At 33.3% G+C, this 17175-nt stretch overlaps 1 protein-coding gene across 1 annotated transcript; it reads left to right on the top strand.

Annotated features, from left to right (window-relative positions):
- Positions 1-6721: 6721 nt before the first annotated feature.
- LOC115978927 (erlin-2-B-like) lies at positions 6722-13295 on the top strand. Its single transcript, XM_031100848.1, has 11 exons — positions 6722-6783; positions 7543-7926; positions 10718-10838; positions 10926-10993; positions 11075-11134; positions 11236-11394; positions 11820-11874; positions 11912-12003; positions 12378-12592; positions 12680-12788; positions 12873-13295. The coding sequence occupies exons 2-11, from the start codon at positions 7807-7809 to the stop codon at positions 12963-12965; spliced, it is 1092 nt and encodes a 363-aa protein (XP_030956708.1). The 5' UTR covers positions 6722-6783; positions 7543-7806; the 3' UTR covers positions 12966-13295.
- The last annotated feature ends 3880 nt before the right edge of the window (positions 13296-17175 follow it).

The raw sequence follows: 17175 nt of genomic DNA, 5'->3' as shown, positions 1-17175 counted from the left end.
ATAGCCCCTCTCGGTTGATCTGACCTTCCATCTGTTGATCAAGCAGACAACTACTCGAGTGTCTGTCCCATCAGCTGTCTTCCCCCACTTTCTGTTAGTTGCAATAACCGAAGCGGAACATAGGTCTTTTCCCATAAATGTGGCTAGAATATTTGTTGGCGCATTTAATGCGGAGGTGACGTCTTTTCCTTGAACCGCTCCCACACTGTACCCCCGTGCGAGTCTTATTCTACTCGCCTTTTCTTCTGGGAACGCTTTGGGGGCTGCATTTGATGACGTGTTGTTCTTCCCTTCTAGGTCTTGGGATGCCGAGGACAGGGTCATCCTCGGCTGCATCTCTAGACCATTTGAACTTTCGCTACATGTCCTCGACAACGGCTCTCCTCAGCGCGGGCCTTGGGCCCTAATGGAAAGTGGGTCAGGATCACAAATTTTCTGGCCCCATAATAATCTATAAGTTTATATTTTATGCATAATTTTAAATTAAATTACAAAAATTTGCAATTTAAATAATTTATTGGTAACATAACTATTGATTTTTAATTTTTAGAAATTTTGCAAGTATAGAGAATATAAAAAATAAGATGTAATCCAATAATAAATTTGTCAAAATTCACTTTCAATAAAAAAAATATCGAATACGATCACAGCTTAAAGTTAAAACTAATTTTATAACTAAATTTTGTTCTAAATATATTAGATCTAAATTCTAATTCCGTACACACATGTGTGACGCGTGTATGCATAAGAACATGAGATAATCATGATGACGGAAAAACCTTGTATTAGTTGATTTTCGGTCATCTCATGAGTCCACGTGGAGGTTGCTTGTACATTTTCCCTCCCAAAAAACAAATATGTATATATATATATATATATATATATTCCTTGTTATGCATGACGCGAAAATAAAAGCTATAAAAGCACCAAGTTCCTTTGGCATTCTTTCTCAAAAAAAAAAAGAAAAAAGTTCCTTTGGCATTCTCCACAGCAGACTTGCAATTGACTGACACAGGCCAATTGCCAATAACCAGCCGCCATTATGGATACAAATCAACCGAGACCTGTAACTCCACAGCCTCCTCAAGGTGGCGGCGGCAGCGGTTTCTCTGCAATTCTCACAGTCTTCTTATCCTTCATCTCCATCTTTGCCATGGTACGTACGTATTATATATCAAACTATATCAACTCATAACACAATGTATAAATATTCCACCGCCACCGCTTTGTTCTTCATCGTCATCCTCATTATTATCATCACATTCTTTCTCATTGATTTAATTTATTTCAATAGCGTTTGCTTTAGCATCTGATCCCTCACATTTTCTGCATTATCGATTCGTTTTCTCCAGTAATCACATTCGGCAGTGTTTGGTTAAAATTCAATTCCTCGTACTTTTAACAGTAATATATATAATGAATCAAATTAGTGGAGGACTTTGTGCTTTTAGTCTGCTTTAATTAGTTTGGCCTCATTGGATCTATGTTTTGCTTGATTTGATGTTAAATATGACTTGTTAGCAAAGCTTGCTTTATGCTTGTCGTTTAATTATTTAATAATTGAATTGGTGATTCATCTTGTATACTTCTAAGCAAAGAAACACATTATTCAAAATCTCTAGCTATGTTCGTGTCAGGACAATAATTATTTTATGCATAAGATAAAGGGATTTACACTCTGTGAGAGTGTAGATACATATATTTAATTCATAAAATATCTTCTTGTGTTGGACACTTGTCAAATACGAACATGCCAATGAAAATAAAAACAATTTTTTTATTAAAAAATTGTTCTTATTTTAGATATGTTTTTAAAGATTTTGATACTTGTTATTTGTTTTGAAAACTAGAATTAAACATAGATTATGGACTTGTTTGGATACCGCTTATTTTGCTGAAAATTAAAAATTTATTGCTGAAAACACTGTAGCAAAATAATTTTTAAAGGTATAAATAATGCCGTGGGACCCAAAAATGCATAGTTATGCGTGTTTTTGCATTTTTGGCTGGATTGTCAACAGTACCGTGGGACCCAGCCAAAAACGCAAACGCTGAATAATTTGGACTCAAACGCATGCTATGTCTAAAATATACCTAGAGATATTAATTAATTACTCCATTCCCAATTTCCCACACGTTTTAATTTTTCAAGAATTGTTGTATTGTTGTGTCCCGTGTTATGTCAGAATCCATACTTCTTAGCTTCTTAGATTAATTTCCATCTTAGTTTGAATAATAGTTACAAGAAAGTACCTTAAGAGTATTGTGTGATTGTAGAATACTAATTAAGTCAAGAAAAAAAATTATAAAATTGCTATAGTGCTACTAGTTATGTTCAATTATAATACCTAATAAAAAGATATTGAGCAGAATTATAGGCTTAAGTTACAACTAAGTTTGTTACCAAACTTTGTTGAAAAAATTATATAGGAATTTATTTTCCAATTGCAAACTTGCAAATTAGAGTGCCTTAGCCAAGCTTATTTATTTTTTGTGTCTTGCCTTATGTTTTGGATTATTATTGTTATTTTTTTTTTCAAATAATCTAACTTTAACATTTTTACAACAAATTAGCATTAAATTTTTGTAAAACATTTAACATAAATATTACTAAAAATGAAACATTTTAGTAAATATTATGTAAATAAGCTGTTTTCAAACGTACTCTTAGTCTCTTGTACCTCTCCAAATTCTTTTCATGATTTCATCTTCACAATAGGAAAAAAATTTTGTTTGATACCAAGTTCAGGAAGATTTTTCCCAAAAAAAAAAGTTTGGCTCTTTCCAATAAGATTAATACATTTCTTAGCAAATATTACTGTAAGGTCATTTGGAAGTATTATCGGGTAATCAAAAATAAAATGTTTCGTTTGGCAGTGAAATTGGAAATAGCACTTGCGTTATCAATCATAAAATTAAACGAAATTTCCCGTTATCAAATAGCCAGCAAGGAATTTATTTATTTATTTAATAGGTAGCAAGAAGGATTTAGTACGGTTGTAATGTGAATATCATTTGGAAATTTTGAGAAAACGTACTAAGAATTTAAATTTTTATTTTTAGAAATGACATTTTAACCTTAAAATTCTTGATCCATAAACACAATTTAACATACCTATATAATCTTAACATTTCACTTGTTATTATAAAATAAATTAAAGAAAGTAATATCTTATTTTAATAATCAAATCAAAAGTCTTGTAACTTACCTGGATAGTATTTTTGATATTTCAATTGGAGACATTCAAGATTCAAATACTCCAATCTATCTCTTATTATAACTATTAAATTGTAATATAAAAAAATTATTAGTTAAAATTATATAGATATGGTACAAATAAAATAATTTGTATAATATATTTTTATAAAATACGGTTCCTTTTGAAGTTAATTAATTTCTCATTTAGATCATGTGTTTTTGAGAATCTCATGTAAGTCAAGGTTATCAAAGCATTAGAAGATTAAAAAAATGAATTAAACATAAATACCTACAAATATTTTTGTAGGATTATCTTTTTGAAAGTAGAAGATTAAAAGTCCATGATATTTTCTCAACCTCGCTAGAAGAAGGTAACACTGCTATTGAACTACAGTATTAAAAAAAAAAAAAAAAAAAAAGCTACTGAAAGTTCTTTGGATTTCAACGTTAACAAAGAATAAATTTCTCATTTGTTAAATATTTGCAATCTCTCACTCTTATAGTATGAAAAAATCTACAATCATACAGTTCCCATAGGTGTATAAGAATGAAAACATGTAATTATCGTATGCATTATATATGTATATGCATGTTGCCAATGCCATGGAAGCCCCGCTTGAGCATAGTACAAAGCCATGACAGCTCCATACAATGGCAAAGTCAGGATTTCGGTCTAGAGATTGCAAAATTAAAATATAATATTAATAATAATAGCTAGAAATTATTAATTTATATTAACTACATGATAAATGAACAATTGTAAACAACTGTAAATGTCATATAAAAACTAATATAAACGTAAACTATTGTTAGACATCTAAGTTATCACTAAAATAAATTGAAAAAATAAATCAATTTGAAAATATTAGGAGTATAAAATTTACTTGTAAAGTTGTATATATGTTTCGCTGTTTTGATTGCTTTTAAAAATATAAGTTAAGTTCAACTTTTTATCTATTTTTTAAAGTATTTAAAATTTGTGTTCATGTTAAAAAACCGCAGTTTGAAACTAAAATGTCAATAAATTTAAAAAGAAAAAGTGTAAAATATAGGACTATCAATTGAAGTACAATAAAAAAAATTATTAAAAAAACCCAAAATGCAGTGATTATTATTACTATTGTTATTATATTAAGAGAAGTCAGAGTGGTGCATGTCAGGAAGTTTTTTTTTTTTTTTTTCTTCTGCTTTGTGCGTCAGGTAAGCGTTAAGCTTTGTCATTTTCACTTTATTTAAGCAGGGACAGGAACTTTTGTTTCCTGTTTAATTTATTTTCTGCTTAGCATTTAAGAGATTACTAACAATAATACATATGAGATATTTTAGGAGTTAAGGGTGTAGAGGTATTTTTGAATCAACAAAATTTTTATCTTAAAAAAGTCATTTAAATAGTAGTATATAACTTCTCAACAAAAAAAAAGAAAAAGAAAAAGAAAAAAAAGTATATATAGCCATGGCAGCCCAATACATACACACACACACACATATATATATATATATATATCAAAAAACTTGGTGTCTCTTCCATAAAAAAGAAAAAGAAAACAAAAGTAGAGTCTCAGTGTCTTTCAATCCAATCCAAGAGACATTCTTAATGCCCTATGAACTGATAATGTGTGATTAGGGATGATAATGGAACGGGGCAGGGCCAAAGTAGGGATGACAAATATGACCCAACCTGCGGGTACCCGATCCAACCCAACCCTAATGAGTTAGGTTTTACTCGACCTGTTAAACAATAGGGTCGGGTTTGGATTTTAAAAATCAAACCCGAAACGAGTTCAGGTCAAGTTTGCGTTTTATGCATACTCAGCCCAGACCCAACCTGTATACACATATAATATTAAAAAAAAAAATTAAAAGCCTAGTATAAATACTCTATTTTCTTTTTAGATTTCATTTTCTAAACCTAACCCTCACCTCTCAATTGCTCTCTCTCTCTCTCTCTCTCTCTCTCTCTCTCTCTCTCTCTCTCTCTCTCTCTCTCTCTCTCTCTCTCTCTCACCGCCAGCCACCCTTTCTCGCCCTCAAACGCTTCCCTTACAGCCCCATGGCCTCGTTCAACCTCACACTCCCCCACAGCCTCACTTCGCCTCACCACCCCTTACCTCTCTCACTCTCACTCTCGTTTTCTCTCAGTTGCCCCTCACCCAGTCACCCTCACTCACATTCACTCACTGACCCAACCTCACCCTCACTCTCATCATGCGGTGGCTGTTGTTTGTCACGAAGGAGCACAGATCTCGTAGTGGTTGCTATTTGTCACGGAGGAGCATGGGATTGTTAGATCGGAGAGAGATTAGATGATCAGAGGACGAGATTGTGTTTTGTTTTGTGATTTATGTGTGTGTGTGTGTGTTTGGATGAGTGAAAAATCTGTATTCAAAAAGAAGAGCCAAAAAAATAAGCTAATTTGTGTTTCTGTTTATGTTTGGGTTTGTGAATTGTGTTTTTGATTCTGTGGTTGTGATTTCTAGATGTAAAATTAATATTTTTTTTTTAAAAATGATTGGGTTAGATTGGGCCACAGCTTTAGATTAGGCCCAGAAGTGGCTGGACGAGGCCTGTAGGGCCTGACGAAGTGGGTTTGGAGTAAAAAAAAACTCGTTTATTAAATGAGCTAGGTTCGGGTAACAGGAGAGGACTCGCGAGTCAGATTCGACCTCAAAAAACCCGCTTTGAACCTAGCCCGTTGCCATTCCTAGGCCAAAGGATGAGGTCTTTGCCCCTGTCTCGTATAATTTTGTCTTACCTCATTTTTGCCTCGCCCCACATGACGAGAAAAATTTTCTTACCCTATCTCCACCCCTTGGGGCCCTGCAAAACCCCATCCCATTCCGTAAAACTCTAATTTTTGTTAATTTGCCCTATAACTATTACAATTTTTTTAATAAAGCATATTTCATTAATAAAAATATGAGAAATGATATGTTTACAACATTTTTACAAACATTTTTACAACAAATCCTAAGTGGCAGGTTGTTACTGGTTATTATTGTTGGGACAAAAAAGTAATCTTAGTATGTGTTTGGATTGCGTTTCACCAATTGCGTTTGCATTTTCTTTTATTTATTATTTTTTTTTTTTAATGCACACGTTTCAGGAGACACCATGCATTGTTTAGTGGGTCCCACAAATACTTTATTCAGAAAAAAACATTAAAAATGGGTCTTACGATACTATTCACATATTTAAAAATTATTTTACTATAGTATTTTTAGTTTTCAGTAAAATAAGCGGTATTCAGATGGACCCTTTGTACTATGTTCAAATTTAAACCAATAACAACTAACCACTTATTATTTGTTATGAAAATGTTGTGAACGTAACACATCTCTAAAAATTGAATAAAATTATCCTAGTGTTTAACTAGACAAAAACACAAGAAAAATAAAAATATCATAATATAACACATAAAATAGAGGTGAAGAGTCTAGATAGTAAAGTTTTAGAGAATAAAAATATTCAATTATTATAATCCTTATCAACTGGGATGGGGTGGATGTGAAAAGTCTATACCCGTCCATTCCCATCCCTACCGGCCACCTTTACAAATTACAAGACGGAGAAAATGTACACGTTGGGTCTAACTAGGGGTGTGCAGAAAACCCACCGACCCGCCAAACCCGACCCGACCCAACCCGACCCGCCGGGTTGGGTCGGTTTTTAAGGCTTGGTGGGTTGGGTTGGGTTACAAAATTTTTTTTTATGGCGGGTCGGGTTGGGTTTGGGTCATAAAATTACAAACCCGCCAAACCCGACCCGACCCACCGACCCACCCATATTTAATATATATTTAAAATATATTTTATGTTTAATAATTTTTTTTAAATCAATTGTAGGGCACTTATATATATATATATATATATATTATATTTAATAATTAAAAAAAAATAGCTGTAGAGCAGCATTTCCTCAATTCCTCCTACTAATACTAATTTAATATATATAAAAAATATATTATATAATTAATAAATTTTTTCAAATAGCCAGTTCTTCCTATCTTATATAAAAGTTAATTAGTTCACACAAATCCTAATAAATTACTATTGTTGTTTTGTTATTAGTATTGTTTGCCTTTAAAGAGTTACATTAATACTAATATTTAGGCTTTTTTAATATATTAATATATTTTTTTTTCTACTCAATTTAATAATAATACTAAAAAATTTTGTCAAACCCATGGGTTCAACCCGACCCAACCCGACCCATGTGGGTTGGGTTGGGTTGGGTTGAACTTATATGATGGGTTGGGTCGGGTTGAATTTTTTTTAACCCATCATGGTGGGTTGGGTCAAAAAATCCCCTCAACCCGACCCAACCCGACCCATGCACACCCCTAGGTCTAACCGACTATCTAACTAATAAGCGCATGACCAATGGTCCCGTACAGGTGAGCATCGTATCAGTCACGAGACCACGTGTAGGTTGCTCGTAAAACTTCCGTCCAAGTGTCCAACATAAGAAAGGAACTCTGCCTTCCGGACACATCACGCCACTCCCCGAAGCTACAAAGCACCAAATTCCTTTGGCCAGTAGATAGAAAAACGGAAGTTGCGTGAGGCCTGTCGTACTGACTGACTGAGACTGTAGTACTGACCGCCATTATGGATACACATCAACCGAGACCCGCAACTCCACAGCCTCCTCAAGGCGGCGGCGGTGGCGGTGGCGGTTTCTCTGCGATTCTCACAGTCTTCCTATCCTTCATCGCAATCATCGCCATGGTATTATATATCAAACTATATCTATCAACTGCCGCCGCTTTGTTCTTCATCGCCATCTTCAATATTATCGCATTCTCTCATTGATTTCAATAGCCTTTGCTTTAGCACCTGATCGCTCACACTATCTGTTTTATTCTATGATCCTTATTTCAATCTTCATTTATTTTAAAGCTACATTGATTTCGGCATTTTCTTTTGATTCTGCAATACGCATTGTTGTTTTGTGTGATTTGTGGTTCTGTTTCAATGTATTCGTTTTTTTCAGTAATTTTCAATGTTCGTCCGAATTTAATTTAATAATAAATATAATATCTATAATGAATCAAATTGCTGGAGCACTTTGTGCTTTTTAGTCTGCTTTAATTGATTCGTTGTAAAATATGACTTGCTAGCAAAGCATGCTTGCTTCTTGTTTAATAATCGAGTTGATGCTTCATCCTGTATACTTCTAAGTGAAGAAACCTATATGCTCTGACTGTATCCATGTCAGACCAATAATTATTTTATGCATAAGATAAAAAGGGATCTACACACTGTGAGAGTGTAAATATACATATATTCGATTCATAAGATACCTTTTTGTTCTAGATGCATGTCAAATTGGACATGGCCAGAAAACTCCTACATTGGTGTTAGGAGGAAAAAAAAAAAATCGTATTAAAAAAATTATTTTGAGTTAGATATGTTTTTAAAGATCTTGATAGCTGTTATTTGCTTTGAAAACTAGAATTAATCATAGACTATGTCTAAAATATACCTAGAGATATTAATTAATTACAGTATTTCTACCTATTCTAATTTTTCAAGAATTGTTGTGTTGTTGTGTACCATGTTATGTCAGTATCCATGCTACTTAGCTTCTTAGATTAATTTCCATCTTAGTTTAAATAATAGTTATAGGGAAGTGCACCGGGAGTATTGAGTGATTGTAGAATACCTATTAAGTGAGGAATTTATAAGATCACTATACTACTAGTTAAGCTCTGTGGTTCCGAATGTCGGTTTGTTAATAAGCAATATATTCATAAAATGAGTGTAGCTGAAGTGAGAATATTGATGGATAAGTGGAAATACATGGAAAGATAGGATTTAAAATGAGGAAATTTGCTTAAAGATAGGGGTAGCCCCATGAAAATATGAGGAGGAGTAGTTTGAGATGATATCTTCATATCTAGAGAAGAGCAGTTAATGCACCGGTAAAGAAAGTGAGTTGATCTAGGTTTAGGGAAAAAAAAAAAAAAAAAAAAGAGTAGAAGAGACCCAAAATAACATTAGTAGAAATAATAATAAAATGAATTATTAATTAAGGAAATAACAGAGAATATGAATTCGTATAGAATAGAATGGAGGAAAATCTATAGCCAATCCCAAAAATTTGGGATATGAATTCGTATAGAGTAGAATGGAGGAAAATCTATAGCCAATCCCAAAAATTTGGAATTAAGGCTGGTTGTTTTTGTTGTTAGTTTAAATCATAGTTCAATGGATCTTTTATTATTTTTTTTATTTATCAAAAAAAAAAAAAAGAATCTTTTATTATTTTTCATAAAATTTGTGTCGCTATTGCTATTTATAATCAATGTCTTGGCATTGTAAATTTCTTCAATAACATTTCAGGATCTGTAATATGTGATTTATAACTCATTAAATTTTTTTGGTGTAAAAATGTGACTCAAGATTATTTCTAGTATTTGTTTCCCTTTATGGTGATGGTAGTTGTGTGGGCTTGCATTGTTGCAAGTCAAGTTCAAAAGGCATCAATATTCTCATTGAAAGATTACTACAGAGGTGCATCATAGTGAATAATAGCCTATAGCTTCTAGTAGAAATGCTTCAACGGTGTTCCATTACAAATAAAAATGCTCTATCCCATTCTTAGTCTTCCACTTTATGCTCCACTAACTGCAGTATGTCACACGTTTTATTTTATTTTTATTTTTCTTTCCCCATTTTAAAAGTGGATTACTTTATATGGAGAAAAAGGGACGTGTGATTGATTACGAATGGTGGAGCATAAAATAGAACATAGTAAGAGTAAGACAGAGGACTTTTATTTTGTCCATTTCACCTTGCATTACAAATTGTGGTTCTAACACCTATTGTCATTTAATTATTAACATTTTTTTAAAAAAAAATGGAAAGGAATTTACATTGTGGCATTGAGTATGCACTTGGGATTGTAGAGTTATTTCTAAATTACTCTATTTGTAATTGTGTTGCTTGAATGTTCTTGGGGATGTTTGCAAACCACAAAGCTGGTTTAGTTTGATGCAAGCTGAACCAAAAATAAGAGTAGTACAAGCGAAGTTGTTTTATTCATCCAGTTTGTCTAGATTCAAAACCAGTTTTAGTTAACATGTAGCTTATGAAAATGTCAAATTTGCATGCATGTGAAAACACCAAAATTTAAAAATTTGATTTGGAGGGCATGTTTTTGAAAGAACCACTTTGAAGATATGGGAATGTATTTAGTTCCCACTTTGAATTAGTCTTTTGATCAAAAGTTGGTAACTAAAAAAAATCAAAACTTGTCATGTTCTTCTTGGCAGGCTGGCCTGATTTTGTGATTTGCTACACTCCTTTACTTATTAGTGATTGCAGCTGCCAGGGAGGCATACCTGAAAAGAGAAAATAGTGGATTAGTGTTTTTTTATGGAGTGACTATATAATTTTCTTATTAAGTGCTAGTTTGTTTAAATTTTAGATTTATTCTGAATCTCAGTCACTGGAATAAGTGTTCATATCATTTTATTTGAGTTTGAAATATCTGACATGAATATAAATTTTATAGATAGTGATTCCTTCATCATCAACTTTTAGGAATGGTTTTTCCATTCTGCACCAAGTCCCAGAAGGCCATGTTGGGGTTTACTGGAGAGGAGGTGCCCTTCTAAATACTATTACAGATCCAGGTTTGACTATGGTCCTTTCTTTATGATTTTCATTCAGTAGTTGCTTTCCTAGAACTTATGAAATTTCTGCATGCACTTAATTTTCAGGTTTTCATCTGAAGCTGCCTTTTATAACCCATTATGAGCCTGTTCAAGTAACCCTTCAGACAGATCAAGTAAAATTCGATGCTATGAAAATTGAGTAATTTCTTCTTGTCAGTCTAATGCTCAAATCCTTCCTCTAAGTATAATTGCAGGTGAGGGATATTCCTTGTGGTACCAAAGGAGGTGTAATGATTAACTTTGAGAAGATAGAGGTACAGCTACTAGATGTTGCTCTTTATTAACATTATGGTTGACAAGAGGTCTAAGGTTTGAAAAGCTCAGCTTACATGCACTGATTATAATGCCTCTTTAGGTTGTTAACCGGCTTCACAAGGACTATGTGCATGACACTCTGCTGAACTATGGGGTGCAGTATGACAATACATGGATATATGACAAAATTCATCATGAGATCAATCAGTTTTGCAGCTCTCACTCTCTTCAGCAAGTCTACATTGATGTTTTTGATCAAGTATGAATGCTAAAGAAAACATACCCTTTAAAGCCATAAATGAAAATATTTTGGGAGCTTCCAATTTAGCTTTACAGTATAAGAAGTCTTCCAAGTGCTGTTTAAAGTAGTGTACCTTTCTTCTTCTGCTTTAGTAGTTTAATCTGACAGATTGTTTACCATATTGAAATCTTAACTTAAAAGTTGAACAATTTGATCCCTCCTCAAGAAAATCCCAGCAAGTAGTGCTGTGTTGACTTCCAAGGATTATTTCTCTTCGGGAATCTATGTTGGTGTTAAGTTGCCAGCATTATTAAGAAGCTCCTTATAATTATACTTCATATAGTTGTGTAACATCATGGCAGCGTGTGCTAGTGTAGGGGTAATCAAATCCTTTTCTATTTATTTATTTCATGTTATATTGACAAAGTGTTTAACTCTCACAGATTGATGAAAAGATGAAAGATGCTCTCCAGGGTGATTGCACACGTTATGCTCCAGGAATTGAAATCATTAGTGTTCGCGTTACAAAGCCAAGGAATTGAAATCATTAGTGTTCGCGTTACAAAGCCAAAAATCCCAGAAAGCATAAGACGCAATTTTGAACAGATGGAAGAGGAACGCACAAAGGTTCAGTTTCTTTTTCCTGAATATGAGAGAAGGTCCTTCTACTTTATTTTATTTTCCTCTGTTAGTCAAGCAAAGCAAATAGACACACACACTCACACACAATATGATTCTTGATATGCAGATTCTTTCTGAATTAAATGTGCTTTTAATGTATATTTATTATTTCAAATTATGGCTGAACGTTGAGTTTACCCTTTAAACCAGTTATCCTTGGTCCTTTGAGCCTTTTTCACTTATATCCAAACTTTGTACATGCATGTGTTTGCACCCACACCCAGTCAATGAAAAACATATTGGATAATTTATTATATAGTAAGCCTTTGAAGTTAATAGAGTGCATCATTCTATGTTTTATGTTGATGTTACTTTGTTAGGTCTTAATTGCTATTGAGAAACAGAGAGTGGTTGAGAAAGAGGCAGAGACAAATAAGAAAATGGCTATCAGTGAAGCTGAGAAGGTTGCAAATGTGAGCAAGATCCTTATGGAACAGAAGTTGATGGAAAAGGATAGTGTCAGGAAGCAGCAAGAAATTGAGAACCAGATATACATGGCTCGGGAAAAGAGTTTAGCCGATGCAGACTTCTACCGGTGAAAGCTTCATACACTTCTCAGTTTAAAAGATATGAATATGGTATTATGAAATGACTAATAATATTACTCTCTCTACATTTCTAGTTTACTGAAGGAAGCTGAAGCAAACAAATTGAAGCTGACACCGCAATTTCTTGAGCTTAAATTCATCGAGGCCATAGCTGATAATACAAAAATTTTCTTTGGGGAAAAGGTCTTTCCCTCTCTCTTGTGCGTGTGTGTGTGTGGGTGTGTGGTGTTGTGTGTGCAGGCTTTACTTAATAGTTCTTTCTTGCAGATACCAAATATGTTTTTGGATCAGAGGCTACTTGGTAACTTCCTGCAACAGTTATCTAGGAATGTGTCTGAAGAGGAGAAATCAACAGCTTAATTTTTTTAATTCTTCATCTCTTTTTTTGATCTGTTGTCTCTATCAACATATTGTAATACCTAGGTGATATAGAAAGTAAATGTTGGTTGAGGCTTTCAGAAGGAGTTTCATTTAACAGCTTTATAGTTTTTTTTTTTTTTTTTTTGGGAAGGGAATGTAAATGTTGTTTGAGGCTTTCAGAAGGTGTTTCATTTAAGCAATGAGTTATATACAACAACAACAAAGTTTTAATCCCAAAATTTTAGAGTTGGCTATGAATCCTTAATAGATTAGTTAGGGTCAATCAACTGTATTATTTTCCTCTATTCTACTCTATCAAAAGTCATTCTCTATGCTACTTTTGGGATTGACATGTCTTTTGTATTTATTTTTTAATACTTTTACTAATGAATTTTGGCCTTCCTCTATTTTTTTTTGTTCTCTCAACTTGGATCAACTCACTCTTTTTTACCAAGGCATTAGTCATGCTCTCCTGAACATGACCAATCCATTTTAAGCAACTCTTCTTGTATATAAAAGCTAGAAACATGTTACAGGTTGATGCACAATCTTTTACTTCCAGATTCAAATAACAACATCTTTGGTCACTGCTGTTAATATGAATGTTATTCACATCTGTTATGGGTAGAGTTTGGATTTACAATAGATTGTCTGTTTGATTTTAATATACCTGTGGAAGAGAAAGAATTTGGTAAAGAGTACACAATTCGTTTTACAATGAACATCATGATTTTTTAGTTGCTTTTGGGGTGTGTAAAATTGTGTAAAACAATTTGCTTGCAACAAATTTAACCATTTGGTTAATTTGCACCTTAAAACAAAAGGAGAGCTGTTGAATTTTGTTTCGATTTTGATATTACTCATTGCAATATTATATTCTTGACATTGCTGGATGACTACGCATGAAAAACAGTCCAATGAAATGATGGAATGTTTATTTATGATTATAACTAAAATGATCTTGCTCCAGCATTCTAACCTCACATGTAGTAGAATTATGGCAAATAATTTTTGCTGGAATATCTATATAAAGTCGTTGCTACTCCTGGCATTTGATTGAGTTGCACTCTACACCAATCAATGCTAGTCACTCATGACTCAATATAAAAATATGAAATGAAATTAAAAAGTAGTATGAATGTGTATATGGCGATTTCCTAATGTCATAATCTGATCTAATAAATTCACATCTGATATATTTAATAATTTCATTAGTTTATTCCTGGAGAATTTTTATTATAATTTTTTACTTTCTCAAAAAAAAGAAGAAAGGGTGGTGTATATGATATGGGGATGTAAATATATACAGCAAATGAAACCACAAAAAGAGATGGCCTCACTTAATTGAACAAGTTCCCCTTTGCCTATTTGTCCTGTTACTGCAAAAGAAAGAAAAATCCCTTAGCAGTATAACTTAGGCTGGACTCAGGGCTGGCCTGGCCAAGGGTACTCTGGTGATTGTTAACTACAAGAAAATGTATTTTTAGTGACGAAAAAATTCGTCACTAAAAATCCTGATTTTCGTCGCTAAGAACCTTCAGTGACGAAATTGGACTTTTAGTGACGAAATTCGTTTCGTCGCTGTAGCCCCATCGCTAAAAGTCCTGACGACGAAAAATTTCGTCACTAAAAGTCCCGATTTGTTTTTAAAAAAAAAACTTTTAGTGACGAAAACGTTTCGTCGCTAAATGTTTTCCTCGCTAAAAACAGTATTTAGTGACGAAAATATTTCGTCACTAAAACCATGTCAATTTATTAAATCATATTTAGTGACGAAATATTTCATCACTAAAACAATTTTTTGTTGCCATATTTGTGATGAAAAAATTCGTCACTAAAACTTATTTTCTGTTTTTATTATTTTCGTAGCATTGATATTAACCTGTAACCTATCATTATATTATTAAAACCTCACATTTGATTAACACATTTATTTCAACAACACATTTATAGAAAGTCAATCCATACATTCTACAAGTTAAAATTAAAATAAGTATCCAATTCAAACTCCTTCCTAAGGGTCATCAAATAGCCCATGACCCATGGGCTGGCCCAATAACCCGCTAGCCCACCAGGCTAATGGGCAGCCCAGCCCGGTAATATTGAAACCCGTGGGCAGCCCAGTAGCCCAATGGGACAGGCTATGGGTTGGTTTCTTTATCCATGGGCGCCCGGTGGGCCGGCCCATTAGCCCAGCCCAGTAGCCCGACCCGTTAGCCTGACTCATTGCCCAAAATTTATAACAAAATAATTTGGGAGTTGGGTGGGTGAGGGATTGAACTTTAGACATTATAAAAACTTTAAAACCACACACCTAACCACTAAATACTTGGAATGATTGTGATACAATATGCATAATAAATATATATTTTGGTATTAGTCTAGTAACTTTGATTTTTAAAACAAAGTTACTAAGATGACTGATGCCTTACCTTTGTGCCTCTGGAGAGAAAGTCATTATTTCCTTTGATAAATTCCAATTCTTTCCTTACAAGTTACAATTATAGAAGAAATTCCTTAAAAAAATAAAAGCTTATCGTTGGTTGGAAGAAATTCTTTCCTTAATGAGTTGATATTTGATTCTTCATATATTTCCTTTAAGAATTGATATTTTATTCTTCAAATATTTCCTTTAAGAGTTGATATTTAATTCAATGTACTTATTTATTCTTATCAATAAAAGTTAATTAATCTTATTTTAGTACCTTTTTAAGAGGTATGTCTTAGTATTTTTTTTAATAGAATCTTTTTAGTAGATTTAATTGTTCAATTTGATAGTTTGTAATAATATAAATTATAATTTTTTTGGTTAAATTTTTATAACCCCATTGAAGACCTGTTAAAAATGCCCATGGATAGCCCATTAAACCCACCTCACTAGCCCAGCCCGCTAAAGCCCAAATGGGCATTGCCCATGGGTAGGGCCATGGGCTAGGGTTTTTCCATCCAACCCGGCCCGACCCAGCCCATTGACTAGTCAACAGCCCATTAAGCCCAGCCCATTAGACCCATGGGCCAAGTAAAAACGGGTCAGGCTGGCCCGGCCCGACCCATTGACGAGGCCTACTCCTTCCATACAATAATTGTTTGCAACACATACAATAATTATTTGCAACACATAAAATAACTTAAGATGTTTTATAACAATACAAAAAATGTGGCATAATATAATTAGAACCAACAGAAGATGTCCTCATATGTCTTCAAATAATGCCTAAAGGAAATCCCCTAAAGCCACCAATAAGAAATCTGCACAAATATAAATCTTTAGTCATATAATTCTACATAGTGCCAACAAAAATTTCACTTTTATATCTTTAGTATCATAAACTAAAGACTGAATAACCTATTATGTGACAAATATTAGTTTCAAATGATACATAAAAAATGAAGTGCTTTAACTTAAAGATAAAGTACTAACCAATAAGTAATTTAGCTTGAAGATGAACCACCTCCATAGGTAAAAGCGTCATCATAACCCTTGCTCCTCAAAAAATTAAGAATATTCTTTTGAACCTCATCTTGCTTAGCTCGCGCCTCTTGCTCCTTAGCTCGCTCCTCTTCGTCCTTAGCTCTTGCCTCTTTGAGCTCAATTATCTCACTTTCTAACCGATGAATATACTCGACTGAGGAACTAGATGAGGCAGTGGTTACTAGAGAAGAGGAAGGTCTCATGCCAAGTCCTTTTACAATACCGGATTTCTTTTTAAAAACCAAGTTTGAAATCTCCTCTTGTGTAAGGGGAATTGTATTAGGATCTTGACAATGATCCTCTTGCACTTTGAGAATAGTTTCCTACCATTTGAAAGAGAAAAAAACAAGCAATCACAACATTAATAATACATATGCTATAGCTTTACAAACATGATAAAGATGGAATAATAGGGATGGAATGATACACATACATATGTCACTTCATCCTCATGGTGTATCCACTTGTTTGTATTTGGATTGAAATGAACATCTTTGTAGATTTTTGCCAATTCAGGAACTTGACCGTCATTATTATTTGTCTAATTAATTAACATTCGAGTGTTAGTTATTTATAGTTAATTAATCACAACATGTAATACACCAAGGTTTAAGAAAATGAAAAAACACACACCTCCTCATCAACTCTAACAGCAAGTGCCTTTGTCCCGCATCTATGTTTGCATGTAGTTTTGCTCCTATTTTCAGAGTTAATTATTGATTTTTCCTAATAAATAAC

The sequence above is a fragment of the Quercus lobata genome, chromosome 3 (genome assembly GCF_001633185.2).
Source record: "Quercus lobata isolate SW786 chromosome 3, ValleyOak3.0 Primary Assembly, whole genome shotgun sequence".
In the NCBI taxonomy this organism is placed as follows: Eukaryota; Viridiplantae; Streptophyta; class Magnoliopsida; order Fagales; family Fagaceae; genus Quercus; species Quercus lobata.
This window is presented reverse-complemented; position numbering and strand designations above follow the sequence as displayed.